Source organism: Ascaphus truei, chromosome 1, assembly GCF_040206685.1.
Source record: "Ascaphus truei isolate aAscTru1 chromosome 1, aAscTru1.hap1, whole genome shotgun sequence".
NCBI lineage: Eukaryota > Metazoa > Chordata > Amphibia > Anura > Ascaphidae > Ascaphus > Ascaphus truei.
Window position 1 is genome coordinate 211243909 of NC_134483.1, and position 18475 is coordinate 211262383.

Below are 18475 nucleotides of genomic sequence, written 5' to 3' on the forward strand. Positions count from 1 at the left end.
GTGAAGCAGGGGGAACCGTGCTCTACTAACAGACCCTGAAGTTCCGGGTCGCGGGACTGGTGGAGCGCGTTCCCCTGCTGGAGCCGGGAAGGGGGGTTAGGGGGGTTACAGGAAGCGCACGCGTTTGCTGGTGCGCGCTCCTAGAGGGCACAGACAGCATGCGGCCGCGAGGGTTTACCAGGGAAGGAGAGGAGTGGGGAGGGAGAGATGGGGGGAAGAAGGGGGGTTGAAGGGGGGCCGTCGCAGGGGGGGGGAGCGGGCCCGCAGAAGAGCTGCATGTTGCTTCTCCTTCCGCCCCACGTTGGGAGCAGGGGGGGGGGGAATCGGGCCCGCAGAGAAGCTGAGAGTTGCTTGCCCTTCCACCCCACGTTGGGAGCAGGGAAGGGGGGGGGGGCGGAGCGGGCCATTTTTTTTTTCAACGGTTTTTTTTTTTCAAAGTTTTTTTTTTTTTTTTAAATCTCATCGAGGGCCGCACAGAGAGGCCAGGCGGGCCGCATGCGGCCCGCGGGCCGCGTGTTGTGCAGCCCTGCTTTATGTAGAGTAGATTGTGTTAAACAGGCTACCCCATTTAAAAGCAAACAATCCAATACTCACTAAATTAACACTAAATGAGAATACAATAAAAAATAGTAAAATGCACTAACTTTTTAGATTTTAGTTTTGCAATATGTCGAGTAAGTCTGCGAATTGTGAGAACTTTGACCTTTTTCACATCTTTCCTCATCTTCACAACCTATTGAGAAAAACAAACAAACAAAAATAAACGATTACAAAAAATGAACATGTACGTTTAGAGAATTGAATACCTAAATCCATAATACTAAAATAAAGTTTAGAAACAAGAAAATTAAGTATGTAATTTGAAGTAACATTGCCTTACATTCCATTACAAAGATATTCAATGTGTCCAACAATTACTGTAACACTACTAAGGGTGTCGGGGGAGTATATCAAAATACAGACTATTGTGCCACAATTGGCCAAAAACATCCATAGACTAGAATGGGGGTTTTCAGAGATAGCAGTCGCCCACTTCAGTGTATTAAAATTACCCCTTAGAGAAAAAAAGCCCACAAGTTAGAAATGATAGGTATGCATCAGGGAGAAGTGAAGTTCAGCGGAGTTCAAGTAACTGCATTACTCCTGGAGAATTGTAGGCTCAATGCAGTTTGTGATACATTTTAATGTAGTAGCAGAAATGTTTTTCATACATAAGTGGAGATGAGCACACACTTTCAAGACGTCATAAACCTCTTGCTCAGACAACTGTAGCTACAGTACAAATGTAGCAGACGTTTCTTGCACCTGTTAACAGGAGCAAACTGGAAAAAAAGGGGGGCGGAGGGGAAATCTCAGAGGAAAAAATATTGCAAGTGAATCCAGCACTGAACAACTATAAGAATATATATCCAAATGAAGGATATAGCAGTTTTCCACAAATCAGTAGTACACTATGAAAACCACACACTATCAAAAAGCCAAAGGAAAAGGGGCAAGTGCGCAAAAAGCAGAAACTGGGAGCCAAAAACAGAGAAGTAGAGAAAACAAGCAAAGACTATATACCAACTATAACTGGGAAAAAAGGCAAACGAGAGAGGAAAGCAAAATGAGGTGCGACTACAGCAAAATTGGAAAAAAAGGGGGGGCACGCTTCGGGGAAACAGCTTTACTAGATCCATTCCCACTGATCCCTAGTGGACCATGGTACTTCCCTTTAAAAGTCCTTGTAATAAGCTATCAGCAAGAGTCCTCAGTGCCTTCAGTAACAGCCATTCAGGTTGCACATTGAATTTTTCATTTTGCTGTAGTGCCACCTCATTTAGCTTTCCTCTCGTTTGCCTTTTCCCCAGTTACAGTTAGTATATAGCCTTTGCTTTTTTTCTCTACTGTTTTTTCGCACGCCCCTTTTCCTTTGGCTTTTTGAGTGTGTGGATTTACACATTGTGTAGCTTGTCTCATAGTTTTCTGCATTCACTACTTTTGTGTCTATTTTCACCTATGTGACAATTATATGTGAATATGGTTGAAATTGTATTTTTTATAAAATAACTGTATATTCTTCAGTGCATGCTCTCTTGCTATTATTAAACTGTGCTTTGTGTACGTGATGAGGACTCCATCGATTCTTTTCTACAGTAATTTTGGGGACTCCTTTTTGTCCTCATGCACCTACCTCTAGTTTTGTACGAGTATTATTGATTGTGTGGTGTGGTCTGTCACTGCATATTGTAACATTTGCAAGTAGTGTTCTACTTTGATTTGGGGAAGACTGCTATATCCTTTGTTGGGAAATATATTTTTTCTTATAGTTGCCCCTGTAAACGCAATGCATCGCGTTAACGCTGGCGCTATATTTAGAATTTAAAAGAATGGTGAAAAGGATTGCATGTCTTGTTCAACGCATTATTTTGTGTGTTCATGTGGTTTAATCAGTGTTATAATGTCTGCTACATCTGTACATGAGTGAAGAAAAGACGTGAAGTTTTTATCTGGGGTTGGAGGGGATGTAGTTTACCAGTCCACTTTGTTTGAAAACACACTTTTTGCTAAACAATTAACCCAAATATGTGTCTTCCTAGAACACATTTTAACATCTGAAGTTATAATCTCACTTTTATAGCGTCCCTAAAAATTAAGGTTTTCTTTTCATCCATGACTAATAAGTTCTTGTTTGTGCCTCCATCATTATGCACAAACCTCCCTGTGACCAGAAAAGACAAGGGCACGAACACAAAATTCTCCCAATGAACAACGCATCATTTCATATACTGTAGACAAGAGGAGCTAAAAGTAAGTGAAACCTTGTTCACTGGTGCTAGGAAGAACTGCAACGTTACAATGTTCTTTATAAACGTACATGTTTCAATACAAACAAGCCTGGAACCCGTTATTTAGTATTCCATTCCTATATGAGAAATATCTTTTCGTGAAACATGTCCACAGAACAACGGGGCACAGAAATTTGATAGTTACATACAAAGAACGACAAACATACAGAAAGATGTGTAGCCATGTCTGGTTTTGGCTACCAGTCTGCCCTCCTTGACATGCAAGCCCTAGTAATAGTGCAGGCAGTGTCAGGACCAATCCTGGCTTTTCCCCACCAGTAGCAGCAACCTTGAGTGACAGGGGAGGAGGTGGGCAAGGCCAGTGTTCTGCCCATTAAGGGGCTCAGACCTTGGACCTTAATCCTCAGTACTTATGGGGCTGCACGTCCTAAATGTAGTTAGTTAGTGTCTCTCCCCCTTGAGAGAGACTGGTATCACACAGAGGTGAACAGGGCTCTGGCACCTACTGTCCGCTCCCCTTTGGGTGTGGGGGGGTGATTACCATATCCCTGGCTCTATTAAGGAGTCAGGGAAGACTTCAGACTGCCCTTGGTGCCCTAGGCCAGAGGTGGAAGTCCAGGGACCATCCAGAGGGTGAGAGGTCAGAAAGTGTTGCTGTGCAGTGTATGCTGATACAAGCTGTATTGCAATAACGTGTTCCTGTTAAAATATACTCCTGCCTGAGTCTGCAATCTATGAGGGGGACAAGAAGTGAGTTCTCCTGCAGGGATTATCTCCACATCCCGGGAGCCTGCAAGAGATGGAGGCGCTAACAATGTGAGGAAGGACCAGTTAAGACCCCAGAAGCCTGCCCTGACGTCCCCACTATGACACTGTGTAGTGGCACCGTCTCCCAGAGGGTGGGGGAAACACTGCTACACACATAATGAGGGCCCTGCTCCAGAAAAAAAAGTATTATCCCCAACACAGCCTGTTAAGGGCTAGGTATTTTGATGCAGTGCTCCTCACTGTGGAGTTGCCATACAGATCTGAGCAGTACAATGATGGCAGCTGCTAATCAAGAGCTTATAAAAACTCCCATTTTCAATTGATTCACTTCTCTTACTTTAGGTTTCCAAGTGTATCAATAATTCAATCAAAAGCAAAGACAACACATTAGGGACATCTGACTAATTTTAATTAGATTACCTAAATATTCAGGAAAATTGGTAACCCTAATGATTGCCACAACGGTGTAAAGAAACATGTGCATGCCTCATCACCTATAAATACCTTGTAAAAAGCTTACCACAAAATAAAAATGTCTACACCATGAAAGCAGTTAGTGATGAATTAGAAGTCTAGAAAGATTGCAATAAATTACTACACGAACATTAGCAAACTGGCAAAACCTCATATTCCCACAACTGAAAAAACAGGAAATCTCTCTCTAGTTTGAAAAACAAATGATTTGGCGCAGTTCTGTATTTTTCTGCATACCTAAAATTGGAAACATACCAATTATAGGCAAGTGTTCACTTTATAGGCTCATTGTGCCCCTATAAAAAGTAACTTTTGGCCATATGTACTTACAACATGTATAAAAAGTAATGTTGGCTGTAGAGCAAAAAAAACAGAGCACAGACCAGTTTTACAGTGGCTGCTATTGTTGCAAAATGTATAGTTGATTCAGATTAAATCATTCCAGGAATTGCCTTTAAGGAGCACTCCATTCTGTTTTTTTCTTCATTTTTTAGTACAGGATTGAAGCAGGGGGTCTCTGGGGCTGAACTCCATTAATTTTCGATCCGGCGACCCCCTGCTTCTAGAGATCCTTACCTCTGAAGAGGGCGCCGGTATCTCTACATTTTTCTGCAATTTAAAGCCCCTAGTAACATGGGCCAATAAGGAAGTCGCATCGGATGACTTCAGAGCTTCCTATTGGGTCGTATGGCTGGGAGCTTTAAAAATCAGACATAATGGGAACCCTGGTGTGGATACCGGCACCCACCATGGAGGCATAGTTACCACAAAACTTTGATAAAAGAGATGTATGAATGAAGTCATTTATTTACATTTCATAGGATCCCAAATATTAGTTTACTAAAAACTTATAACAAGTTATAACACATGGTTTAAAAAAAGGGTGTATTTTAAGTTCAAAGATTTTGAAATATCTTGGGAAATGTGATCGCCCTAAACTGAAACATGAGGAACTCGCTACCTTAAACTGCTAAATTACAGAATTGGAGGGAAGGGAGTTGGTTAAATCCTTTAAAACGTCTAAAGCTCCAAGCCCTGATGAACTAACACATTTGTATTATTAAAAATATATTAAGATTCTGGCCCCAAGTCTAATTCAAGTATTTAACTGCTTGTTTGGAGGTAGATATACCCCAACAAAATGACCAACGCAAATATTACTGTTTTACACAAAGGAAAAGACCCACTGAGATGGGAAAGCTATAGGCTGATCTTGCTTCTAAATTCAGATTTTATTATACAGTATAAGCAAAACTTAAACAAACAGTTAAACACTCCCCCCTAGATTGATACACCCAGACAAGGTAGGGTTTTGTAAATGAAAGACAGGCCTCAGACAACAGGAGGAAGATAATTAACATAATAGACTAGCTGAGCGTTGCCAGGGATTTAATTTTCCCGCTACCCCTCGCTTTCCGCTCCCCCCCCTCACAGCTGCGTCCCCCCCACGTTCACATGTCCGATTCCCCCCCCCCTTTCACAGCTCCATTCCCCCCCCCCTTTCACAGCTGTGACTCCCCCCCTCCCCCGCCTTCATAGCTCGGCGGCGGCGGGTCACTGAGGGGGATGGCCGGGATTCCCCCCCCCCCCCTTGACAGATAGCCAGCGGCTCCATGGGTGGGCAGGAGGGTTGTAATCCCCCCCCCTTCAGAGCTTAGCAGTGGTGGGTCACCTTTGGTTAGTGATTTCCTCCCACCCCCCACTTCAGAGCTCGGCAGCAGTGGCTCACTGGAGGGCGGGGGGATTGTGATTCCCCCCAACCCTTCCTTCAGAGCTGTCCAGTGGCAGATCACTGGGGGGGCAGGCGGGAGGGTTGTGCGGCGGCTCACTGCGGGTGGGTTAGTGACGGGGTGCAGCGGCATGCTGCGGGTATCTCTGCGGTGGCTGACTTTGGGTGCGGTGTGTGACAGGGGGGTCGGTGCAGCTGACTTACTGTGGGGCGGGGTGTTTGCTGCGGTGGCGGGCGGGAGCAGGGTCGTCAACAGAAAGCATGGGGCCCAGGACAAATGAATGGAGCAGGGTGGCCGCCCCCACTCCCCCCCTCAACCCCCAACCCATAGCGCACCTACCAGGGTAAAATATTTTTTAGCGCACAACTTTAACGTAACTGTTTTCTTATTGTCATACAGAAAAAAAGATTACAATGCAACATGTTTATTTTTATATTTACCACAAAAGACAGATGACAGTGACTTGACAGTGGGTGGGTGACTGAGTGGGTGGGTGACTGAGTGACTGAGTGGGTGGGTGACTGAGGTGAAGGGAGGGGAGGGAGGTGAAGGAGGGGGGGGGAGGGAGGTGAAGGGGGGGGAGGGAGGTGAAGGGGGGAAGGAGGTGACAATGTATCCGGCATCCGCTTGCTCCCCTGTCCGTTCCCCCGCTGTCTCTGACGGTCGTCCGTCCGCTCCTCCCTCCCCCCCCCATCGGCGGAACCTTCCGTGTGCTGGTGCAGACGGAGGCGCGTGCAAGCGGCGGCCGTTCCCTCCCCCGTCCGGCCGCTCCCCTGCGGATCTGAGGCGGGAGGCAGCGTGTCTGCAATTGTTGTGCCCGCTCCCCCTCCCGGCTGTCAGCTCCCCCGCTTGGTCTCGTCCGGCCGGTTCCCCGCTGACTGTAGCGGCCGGGGGTGTGAAGCGGCGGGAGGCACAGGTGGTGTGAGGTAAGGCGGGCAGGGGTGTGATCGGGGAGGCGCAGGGGTTTGAGGCCCCGGCGGCGGCAGGAGTGTGAGCGGGGAGGGGAGGCTGTAGGCACAGGGGTGTGAGGCGGCGGTTTAGTTACATACCTGGGCGGGAGGTGGCGGCGGCTGGTGCACATTGTGTGGTAGCCAGTGTTGGAGAGGCACGGTGTGTGTGACACTGTTAGACCACACCGGCCAATCAGAGGTGTGCGGGGGTGGGCGGGCCAAGGGAGCCATCTCATTGGCCTGAGGCGGAGTGGCGGGCCAAAGGTCCAATGTGATTGCCCCTAGACACAGGGACATACAATGTTTTAAAAAAAAATATATATAAATATATATATGAACAAAAAAACAGAGAGCGCACGCCCCATAGTGTAACACTGTAACATTTAATATGGGGAGGGAATGGTGGGGGGATTAAAAACACTCACAATATACATGTGTAAATAAAGCAGTTTGTGATATATAATCACCACCAAGGCAGGTAACGTCTCATGACAGGTAAGCAGTCCAACATCAACTGGAACAAGGCACCCGACAGAGTTAATCCTTTCAAAGTTCACTCGAAGTCCTCCTTGCAATATGGTATCAGAGCTGGCCTCGATAATACATCATGCACTCTCCGGCCGTAAAGGGTGCATGCAACGTGATGACGCAATGTCGCAAGGTACGTACCTTGCGACATTACGTTGCATGCACCCTTTACGGCCGGAGAGTACCTTTAAAACGGAGTGGCAGAGAAATGTGAGTAAGGGCTGTTCTATAGTGCGTGCGCTTCGCAGCAGTTATAGTTGGCTGAAGTTAGTCAGCCATTCTATAATAGGACAGTGCGCGCGCGCACGCACGGCAGTGTGCATGGAACCGGCCGAAAGGGGGGGGGAAGATGAGGAAAATAGTTAATTTGTGCCGCAACCGCCGCTAAAATGTAGGTGTGTGTGTATGTACATATATGTGCAATTAATAAATAATTTATTAACGTATTTATTTATTTTTTTGAAATGTATTTATAACACACACGCACACACGCAGTACCTCACTCTCTCAGAGCATACACACAAAAAAGCGTGCAGCACGTGTACGCGCGTTCGCACAGGTGCACGCGAAAGGCCGCGCACACTATAGAACTGCCCTGGACCGTAGCTGCTAGGGAAAGTGTAGCATATGCTAAAACACAATGATGGGGTACAACTTATAACCTTGACAAAAGTGATTATTTTACAATGTTATGTTATGGTTATTTTTTAATTCATGCGTTTTTCTTTAGATATTCATTTTTATAATTGTATTAATTTTCAGAGTAATTTTTAACTTAATGATTATTATGTTTTTTAATATTTGATTATTTGTGTCTTCTTTTGGGTGCATCTCTGACACTGTTAGATTGTCAGCTCTTCAGTGTTTTCATTTACATGGAGAGTATTGGTTCCCGTGGTTTTTTTTTTTTTAACCTGGGAACACAGGTTGTATAGTATTTCTTCTGGTGAGGGAGTACCTCTAAAGTGACACCTTTTTGACCTAAGAAGCATTCATTGATAAAGCGCAGATAGGCGAGAAAATGCGTTCGAGGTTTCGCTCTCCCTTTTTCACTTAGGCTTTATGCCTCAATAAAGTTTTGTTATTTTTTCAATTGGCCTCCAGTTCTCTTATTTGCAGTGCTCCTTTATCATCCAGCTTTTCGACTATTATTATTCTGACCCTGTTAAACCCTTTGACTTCACTCCCTAACTCACAGATTTTAAACTAGTACGGAGGGAGGATGGGAATGAAACAGATAACGAACTACAAAGAATAGATGAGGAAACAAGGGGTTATGGACTAGAATGGGGGCAAGTGCGAGTTTGACAAGCAGCGAGCCACCCATAGTAAATACAGATAATACTAGAAAACTTCTAAAGACTAAACCAAATTGGCGCAGAAAGGAAGGAGCAGATGAGAATAGTACAGGCTGGAAAAAAAACAGATGCATTCTTGCTAATGCAAAAAGATAAAATGGGGGAGCTTTAATTAATAGCTGCAAGGGAGCAGTATGGTATCATAGGTATTACTGAAACATGGTGGCATGAAACACATGACTGGACAGTTAATTTAGAGGGTTATTCCCTTTTCGGAACCATCGAGCAAATAGAAGAGGAGGTGGAGTATGCTTATATATTAAACCAGATCTAAAACCTATCATAAGGGAAGATGTTTATGAAGGGAATTATGAAAATGTAGAGACCTTGTGGATAGAAATTAGCAGTGGAAGTAAAAGTACAAAGAAAATGTTTGTAGGGATATGCTATAAACCACCAAATATCGGTGAGATTGAGGAAGCTAAAATACGTTTGCAAATGAAGAAGGCATCAAAACTAGGTCATGTTTGCATAATGGCTGATTTTAATTATCCAGGCATAGACTGGGGCAATGAGATTAGCATTAAAACAAAAGGAAACAGATTTTTGGGGGTGCTTAAACACAATTATATGACCTAAATTATTGAGGAACCAACCAGTAGCGGGCAATCCTGGATTTGGTAATATCAACAAATGTAGAAGTAATAGCAAATATTCAAGTCCTCGAACATTTGGGTAAGCGTGATGGCATACATCCAAGAGTTCTTAAGGAGTTAAGTTCAGTAGTAGCCAAACCATTACATATAATATTCAAGGACTCCATTTTCACAGGCTCAGTACCACAAAATTGGTATAAAGCAAAAGTGGTGCCTACATTTAAAAAGGGAGCTAAATCACAACCGGGAAATTACAGACCTGTAAGCCCGACATCAATAGTGGGGAAGCTACTTGAAGGTTTAATACGGGACAATATTCAGGAATACCTAATGGAAACAAAATTATTAGTAATAGTCAGCATGGATTTGTGAAGGATAGGTCGTGCCAAACTAACCTCATTAGTTTCTTTGAGGACGTAAGTAGAAATTTAGACCAGGGTAATGAAGTTGATATGGTCTATTTAGATTTTGAAAAGGCTTCTGATACGGTTCCACACAATAGGTTAGTATACAAAATAAAGCAAATTGGACTCGCTAAAAAATATTTGCACCTGGAATGAAAACTGGTTGAAGGATAGAAAACAGTGAGTTGTAATAAATTGAATTTTTCAGGTAGGGCTAAAGTTGTGAGTGGAGTACCTCAAGGATCAGTACTGGGCACCTGCTTTTTAACATGGTTATTAATTACCTTGAGGTTGGCATAGAGAGCAAAGTCTCCATCTTTGCTGTTGACACTAAATTGTGTAAGGTAGTAGAATCAGAGTACAGGCAGTCCTCGGTTATCCAACGGAATCCGTTCTGGAAGTAGCTAGCGTTGGATAGTGAAACCGTTGTAATGCGAGTCCCATGTTGTAAGGACCCGTGACAGGCCTGGCACGCACCCCGCAGCATAGGGCCACCTTGCCCCACGACCAAGCGCCTCCCTGACAAAGGGGGGGACACCACAGGTACCCTTAGCAAGCTGCGCTCCCCTGGCACGTCCCACGGCACCACGGATGTTCACCGTCCTGTTTGTCTCGCGCCACGCGTCTAGAGAAACTGGCGCCACTGGTCCCTCCTTGGGTCTCATCGGCGCATCGGTGATGCGCAGCGTGCTTGGACAGCGCATGCACGCTGCAAAGCAGAGACTGGCTTTTCTGCATCAATCACCAGCTCTCTCCGTGTCTGACCTTGGCTAGCATCTGGACTCCTGACCTCGGCATTACCTATGACGATCCGCACCTCTCCAATCTCGAACACGGCAAGTACCTTCGACCAGCCGCACCTCTCCAACCCCAACCACGGCAAGTAGCTACGACAATACAGAATTCTCCAACCCCGACCCGGCTACCAATCTACACTCGCGGCTGGAGGTCGGTTTATTCACAATCCCCACTTCGACCCCGCGGTCGCGCCCTGTTTGTGGTGAGCACTCCGTTACACATTTTAATCAGTGGCGGCGAGCGTTGGATAACGCATTCAGGCGTTGATTAATGCATTCCGACATCGAAAAACAGCCCTTAGGGTTGCATTGTAAAGCATTGGATATGCCATTCGTAAAGTGAAACGTTGGATAGCGAGGAATACCTGTAAGATGTAATTTCTATCCAAAAGGACTTGGATAGACTGGAAACTTGGGCAGGTAAATGGCAGGTGAGGTTCAATGCAAATAAATGCAAGGTTATGCATTTGGGAAACAAGAATAAACAGGCAATTTACAAGTTAAATGGGGATAAATTAGGAGAATCCTTGATGGAGAAGGATTTAGGAGTGCTTGCAGACAGCAGGCTTAGCAAAAGTGTCCAAAGTCATTCAGTTGCTGCAAGGGCAAACAAGATCTTATCTTGCATTAAACGGCAATGGATGGAAGGGAAGTAAACATAGTTATGCCCCTTAGAAAGCATTAGAAAAACAAAACCTTGAACATGGAGTACAATTTTGGGCACCACTCCTTAGAAAAGACATTATGGAACTAGAAAAAGTGCAGACAAGAGCCACCAGATTAATAAAGGGGATGGAAAATCTAGGAGAGGCTAGCTAAATTAGATTTGTTTACATTTTTTTTTTTAAAGAAGAAAAGGAGGCATCCAAGAGGGGTTTATACGAATATATTCGGGGAAAATTCAAGGAGCTTTAAAAAGAAATATTCATCTGAAGGGCAGAACAAACTATATGGGGTTATACCTTAAGGTTGAAGGTAAGGAGATTCCACGAGCAGTTTTTTTTTCTCTCAATTTAAGGCAGTTACAATGTGGAATTCATTACCCGTGGAGACTGTGATGGCAGCAAAACATGTAAAGAGTCGGTGTTAATGCAATGTAGAGAGGAGGTTCTAGCCACCGGACATCTTGTCCCGAAATGCAGTCGGCTCGATTTTAGAAAAGAGGCCGGAGATTGCCAACATCGGGACTTCACGCCGAGATGCGGCGGCGGCAGCTCTTCACCTTATTATACGACTTTATACTTTCATACATGGGAGTGTTCACGTTTTTATATTTTGTGAATAATCGCTGGTACATTCCAGAACGGGGTGACACACAGGTTATGCCCTCACTGAGGAAAATGCTAAGAATTACATGTGTGTATCCGTGGCACCAAGTGACATATAATGATTATAGACACGTCAGGTTTAGCAGGTACTGGGGAACAGATATTTGTCACTCGGGTTTAGAGGGAAGACTGTCATGCTTAGGATTTGTTGCGTCCGCCATGAACGCCTGAATGTACTGATATGACTCACGTGTGTAATTATTAGTTAAGGAAAGTTATGAGGGCATTTAGATATTGAGGAGAAATGTAAACGTCATTTTTTAAATGTTTTTTTACTCTGTCATAAAACTGTCAATCTAAAAGCTGATTTACGACGGACTTATGTTGTTTCCATGGAGAAAGAATGTATTTAAGTCACAGCAAAGATTATGAAAATAAGATTTCAACAGGTGTGTGTTTGGACCAAACACGTGATAACTCATGTTCCTGACCCAGTGACTTCTCTGGGAGAAAACCTATGGCATTTGGGCAATATAATGTACTGTATAGGGTTTTCTGTTTCTGTTGTATCCTTTCATTTTGAGAAACTGTTCAGCATCTATTTTAATTGTATGTAATCGGAATAAAGCTCTATCCTGGATCTCCTCTTACCTCTCCCATCGTACTTTCAGTGTCTCTTTTGCCAACACCTCCTCCTCCTCTATTGATCTCTCTGTGGGGGTACCCCAGGGCTCTGTCCTGGGACCCCTTCTCTTTTCTCTTTACACACTCTCTCTAGAAGACCTAATCACATGTTTTGGGTTTAAATATCACCTCTATGCTGACGACACACAAATTTACCTTTCAACCCCTGACCTTACACCTGCTATATAGACCAAAGTTTCTGAATGCCTCTCTGGAATATCATCCTGGATGGCCATCCGCCAACTGAAACTTAACATGGCAAAAACAGAGCTCCTTATACTTCCTCCCAAACCTGGCCCTACTACCTCCTTCCACATTACTATTGGAAATACGATCATTCACCCAGTAGCCCAAGCACGCTGCCTAGGGGTTACACTTGATTCCTCTTTCTCATTCTCCTCTCATATTCAAAAACTCTGACTCAGGCCCTCATTCTCTCACGTCTCGATTACTGCAACCTCCTGCTATCCGGCCTTCCTGCCTCTCACCTGTCTCCTCTACAATTTATCCTAAACGCTGCTGCCAGAATCACTCTACTCTTTCCTAAATCTGTCTCAGCATCTCCCCTCCTGAAATCCCTCTCCTGGCTTCCGATCAAATCCCGCATCTCACACTCAATTCTCCTCCTCACTTTTAAAGCTTTACATTCTTCTGCCCCTCCTTACATCTCAGCCCTGATTCCTCGCTTTGCACCATCCCGACACTTGCGTTCTTCTCAAGGATGTCTTCTTTCTACCCCCTTTGTATCTAAAGCTCTCTCCCGCCTTAAACCTTTCTCACTTTCTGCCCCGCACCTCTGGAATGCCCTTCCCCCCAATACCCGACTAGCACCCTCTCTATCCACCTTTAAGACCCACCTTAAGACACATCTGCTTAAAGAAGCATATGAATAGCACTGGATAATCCTGGACACATGATACATAAAGCTTGGCCCCCTGTAGACGCACTTACCAGAACTCCCTCCTACTGTCTCTGTACGTTCTTCCTACCTACCAATTAGATTGTAAGCTCCTCGGAGCAGGGACTCCTCTTCCTTAATGTTACTTTTATGTCTGAAGCACTTATTCCCATGACCTGTTATTTATATTATTTGTTATTTATATAATATGAATTACTACTGTGAAGCGCTATGTACATTTATGGCGCTATATAAATAAAGACATACAATACAGTATGTTTCTGTAATCCTTTTTCTGTAATCTAAGCACTGTATTTTTATATATATTAAAACATTTAATAAGTGATGCTTTGGGCTCTGAATGAACTGTTGCACGCTCTGGAGAGTATTTACATTTTTGGAAACATTTTGCTACAACAAGTGTGTATTAAAGTGCAGTTTTTGAAGTGAAACTTCTTTAGTGGCACCTCTGATGGGATAAAACTGGATGATGTGGGGCGAAATGTGAAACGGAAGTGACGTCACGTAATGGACGCCACTCCGCTCACACCGCCCCTGTCACATGTTGCGGCGGCGGCGATAGCCGCCGGCGCCGCTCCTAATCGCCGCCGCACCCCCCCAGCCCCCCCCCCCCGAGCCCCACACCCCTCCCCCCGAGCCCCACACCCCGTGACATATGCGGCGGCGATAGCCGCCGCTCCTAACGGCCGCTGCCATGCCGCGCATGCGCAGTTGTGATGGCGCCGCTGACGGACGCCACACATGCGCAGAAGCGGCTGGCAGCGGCGTCGTTCCCCCCACACGTTCGCGGGCCCCCTGACATACGGCGCAACACACGCGCGGCACAGGGGCTCGGCGCCGGCTCCTGGAAGAAAGGGTGACCCGGGCGGCGCGCATGTACGCCGCGGGGGGGGGGGGGGGTGTGAAGGGTGTGCGCAGAATTTGTGGCGGGGGGGGGGGGGGTGCGCAGGATTTGTGGCGGGGGGGGGGCGCGCGCAGGATTTGTGGCGGGGGGGGCGCAGGATTTGTGAAGGGGGGGGGGGGCGCAGAAGGGGAGGGGGAGAAGTGGTGTGCAATTTTACACCCCGCCCCTGGCTGCAGCAGGACACACACACACACTGACTGCCCCCCCCCTCCACACACACACACACACACACACACACACACACACACACACACACACACACACACACACACACACCTCCCCACACACTGACTGACCCACCCACACCTCCCCACACACTGACTGACCCACCCACACCTCCCCACACACTGACTGACCCACCCACACTTCCCCACACACTGACTGACCCACCCACACCTCCCCACACATTGACTGACCCACCCACCCACTGACTGACTGACTGACCCACCCACACTGACCCACCCACCCACACCTCCACCCACACTGACCCACCCACCCACACTGACCCACCCACCCACACCTCCACCCACACTGACCCACCCACCCACACCTCCACCCACACTGAAACACCCACCCACACCTCCACCCACACTGACCCACCCACCCACACCTCCACCCACACTGACCCACCCACCCACACCTCCCCACACTGACTGACCCACCCACACCTCCCCACATGGACTGACCCACCCACACCTCCCCACACTGACTGACCCACCTCCCCACACACCCACACCTCCCCGCATACTGACTGACCCACCCACACCACTCCGCACACTGACTGACCCACCCACCCACACCTCCCCCACACACTGACTGACACACACACTGACTTACACATACACACTGACACAAATACACATACACACTGACTGACACACACACACACACACACATACACACTGACTTACACATACACACTGACTGACTGACACACATACACACACACACACTGACTGACATACACACTGACTGACATACACATACACACACACACACACTGACTGACACACATACACACACACTGACTGACACACATACACACAAGGAATTCACACTTAGTGCAAATAGCTAATACAGGGGATGTGTGCCGAGCACGCGCATTCTAAGTCAAATTTATTTGCGTTTTGTCACTGAAATTGTATTTTGATTTTTAATTAAAACATCACCAACACAAATACAATTGCTGTGACAAAAGTCAAAGAAGTTTCACTTACTATGCGCGTGCACAGCATACACAGCTTTTTATTTTCTATAATAAACAGGGACCTGGGACCCTAGCAAATATTAATATTACATGTTTTATTTGCATAACTATCTCACGTGGTGGCCGCGTATAGATATGATTGCAATTAAAGCTGCAGTTCATGCAATATCCTGCATGTGTGTTTTTTTTAATAAATCAGTTCTGTAGTAAGAAAAAATACTTTTAGCATTTTCTGTTTTAAAAAAAACAACTTTGAAAGACCAATTTTCTTGTATTCTATTTTAACAAGCATGCTTGTTCCTATAGCAACGATTTACATTCCCCATATTTAAAGATGTCGCCAAACTTTGCCAATCAATAGACGGAGAACGAATTGATCGGCAGTCTATGCAGTTTTTTTTAGGTAAGTAGAGATTGCACAACTGAAACTATTGAAGTAAAAAAAAAAAACGAAAAAAAAAAAAGGGAGCCTGAACTGCAGCTTTAAGGTCCCTTTTCTAGTGGTTAATGAGTAAAATGATATGCATTCAAAATAATGTTTAATAGTAACAACGGGGCAATATATAATATGTAATCTGTGAGATAGCTATTTACACTGTTGCTTGTGAATGAGTGTGCACTCCGTCATGAACCAGGTCACTTTCAGTGTAAAACTGCTACTAGGCGAAATATGCCAGCAATAAACTGTAACAGAGGGACCGACCAGTGCCCTTTTGGTTTAAATATAAAATGTAACGGCAACAAAAAGGAGCCTGAACTGCAGCTTTAAAGCTGCAGTTCAGTCTTTTTTTTTTTTTTAATTCATTTTTTAACTTCAATAGTTTCATGTGGGCAATCTCTAATTACCTAAAGAACTGTATAGCTGCAGGTCAATTCGTTCTCCATGTATTGATCGTCAAAATTTGGCAAGATCTTTAGAGATGGCATATGTTTTTCTTCTGCTTCTGCTTCTGTCACTCAGTGGAAGCTCATGAATATTCATGAGCACTCCTGCACTCACGTGCTAGAGGGAGGGCAGGGCTGACAAAGGGGTGTGCCAGGGCTTGTGACAGGGGCAGTGCCTAAGCAAATGGTTGTTAAAATATAATACAAGAAAATTTGTCTTTCAAAGTTGTTTTTTTAAAAACAGAAAATGCTAAAAGTATTTTTTCTTACTACAGAACTGATTAAAAAAAACAAACATGCAGGATATTGACTGAACTGCAGCTTTAAGGAGTTAATATTAACTCATTGGAGGTACCGTATACAGGTAAAATGTGAGTTGGCTAGAGTAGCCTTGTGTATTAACCCTTATTGCATATCTACGTTGCGTGCCCACTTGTGTGCTGTTTGTGACAGGTGGTATATGGGGACAGATTACTCATTTGAGGGACCTTTGCGGAGGTGAAACATGGGGCAGCCTGTGAGGGGAGTATTAAACTTTGTCCTGTATGCAGGTCACGTGCTCACGGGTGTGCCGTACGTGACACTTACTGCAACAAGTTCTTTGCCACTTTGATGGGCAAGTTTGCGGCAGTTTCAGAGTACCATCTAATCTTAGGAGGGGACTTAAACTCGATAGACAAACTCTATTTGGACAAAATATCAATCTCCCCCAATAGAGGTTAAAGAAAGAGGATTAGACACACTACACAATCTTTTGATACCAATTTTGTTAAAAAATAAATTAAAAAAAGGAGTTTGGCCTGTGACCCTTTGAGGTCCATCTACCCTCTAGAAAGTGACTACTCTTGATTGTCTATGGTGCATGCAGAATCTGACCATGCTCCTATCTAATTCACTATGAGCATAGCTGGAAAAGAAGCAATTAATAGAAGTTGATCCTTCCCATCCAGAATGCTCAAAAACCCTAGTTTTGTGATCCTTAACCAAAACTGGTGGTCGCAGTATATAGAGCAGGGGTGGGCACCTTTGCTGTAAACTTGAAGCAGGGCAACCAGCTATTAGTGAAGCAGGCGGACAGCCAGAGAGGAGTCAGGAATTAGAGGAGCGTGGCACCGCAGTGGAGGATCAAGTATATCAGTGCAGACAAGGAACACTTCCGGGTTGGGGGTACATGGAGTACTCAGGCGCGCGCGCTTACTACATGCTCCACCACAGGTGTCCTCTGACTGTTTCTCGGCCCCTGCATCATTCACAAACTGCGGCGTGCTCGTGCATGCCGGGGGAGTGCTCGCGCTTGGGAAAAAACTAAGTTACTCAATTCTCCACAGTTTGACTGCCAATTCGCCACAAGTGGCGAATGGCGACAGGGTTGCCCACCCTGGATATAGAGCATAGCAATGCTGGAAACCCAAACCCCCTGATCTTTTGGGATGCGGCCAAAGCAGTCCTAAGAGGGAAAATCATGGCATATATGAGCACAATATATACATTAAAAAAAATTGGGATGATTATTTGAAAGAAAAGAGAGAACTAGACCCTTTAATGGAGAAACCCACAAAGACTATTTCAAGGCCAAATTCTATAGATTTGGGAACAAAGCTGGCAAGCTTCTAAGTAACTTAACCACAATAAAGAACACAAAAACTTTTATCTCAGCGTTTAAACATGGACAGGACTATTGACCCAGCCAAAATTACTGAAATTATTAAAGGAGTTCTACCAAAAATGAAATTCCCAAAAACCTCCCCAACTAACGAATTTACCTTTGGAACCATTTAACAGTATAGCTCACAAAGACAGAGTCTCTAAATTGTCTTATAACCAAAGAAAATGAAGACGCTATTAAACAGTTAAAAACTCTTAAGGCACCAAGGCATGGTGGCTATTCTGCAGAGTTTTATGAAGTCCTGAACCCTCATATCTCTGCCATCCTTGTTAATTATTACAACGAAAAGTTGACTCGAGGTACTTGCCCAAAAGCTCAGCTTACATAAGGTTCCTTCCAAAAAAGGAAAGGGATCCAGAGGATGTACCTTTCGTATAGACCTATTTCATTGCTAAACCTATACTATATAATCTTTACTAAAATACTAAAGGATAGGCCAAGTGGTGTCCTCCCTTCAATTACCTATGGTGACCAGACGGAATTTGTTAAAAGGCAGAGAACCGGGTTAACAATACTCATAAGGTACATATATGGCAGTTCAAAATTAC

The 18475-nt window shown here is 45.0% G+C and overlaps 1 protein-coding gene across 1 annotated transcript in view; it reads right to left on the reverse strand.

Annotated features, from left to right (window-relative positions):
- The window catches only part of SRFBP1 (serum response factor binding protein 1), an 86171-nt gene that overhangs the window by 53794 nt on the left and 13902 nt on the right, over positions 1-18475 (reverse strand). Inside the window, exon 2 of the mRNA XM_075601035.1 lies at positions 645-733. Within this exon, the coding sequence (XP_075457150.1) occupies positions 645-733 (89 nt within the window). The remainder of the gene's footprint in view (positions 1-644; positions 734-18475) is intronic.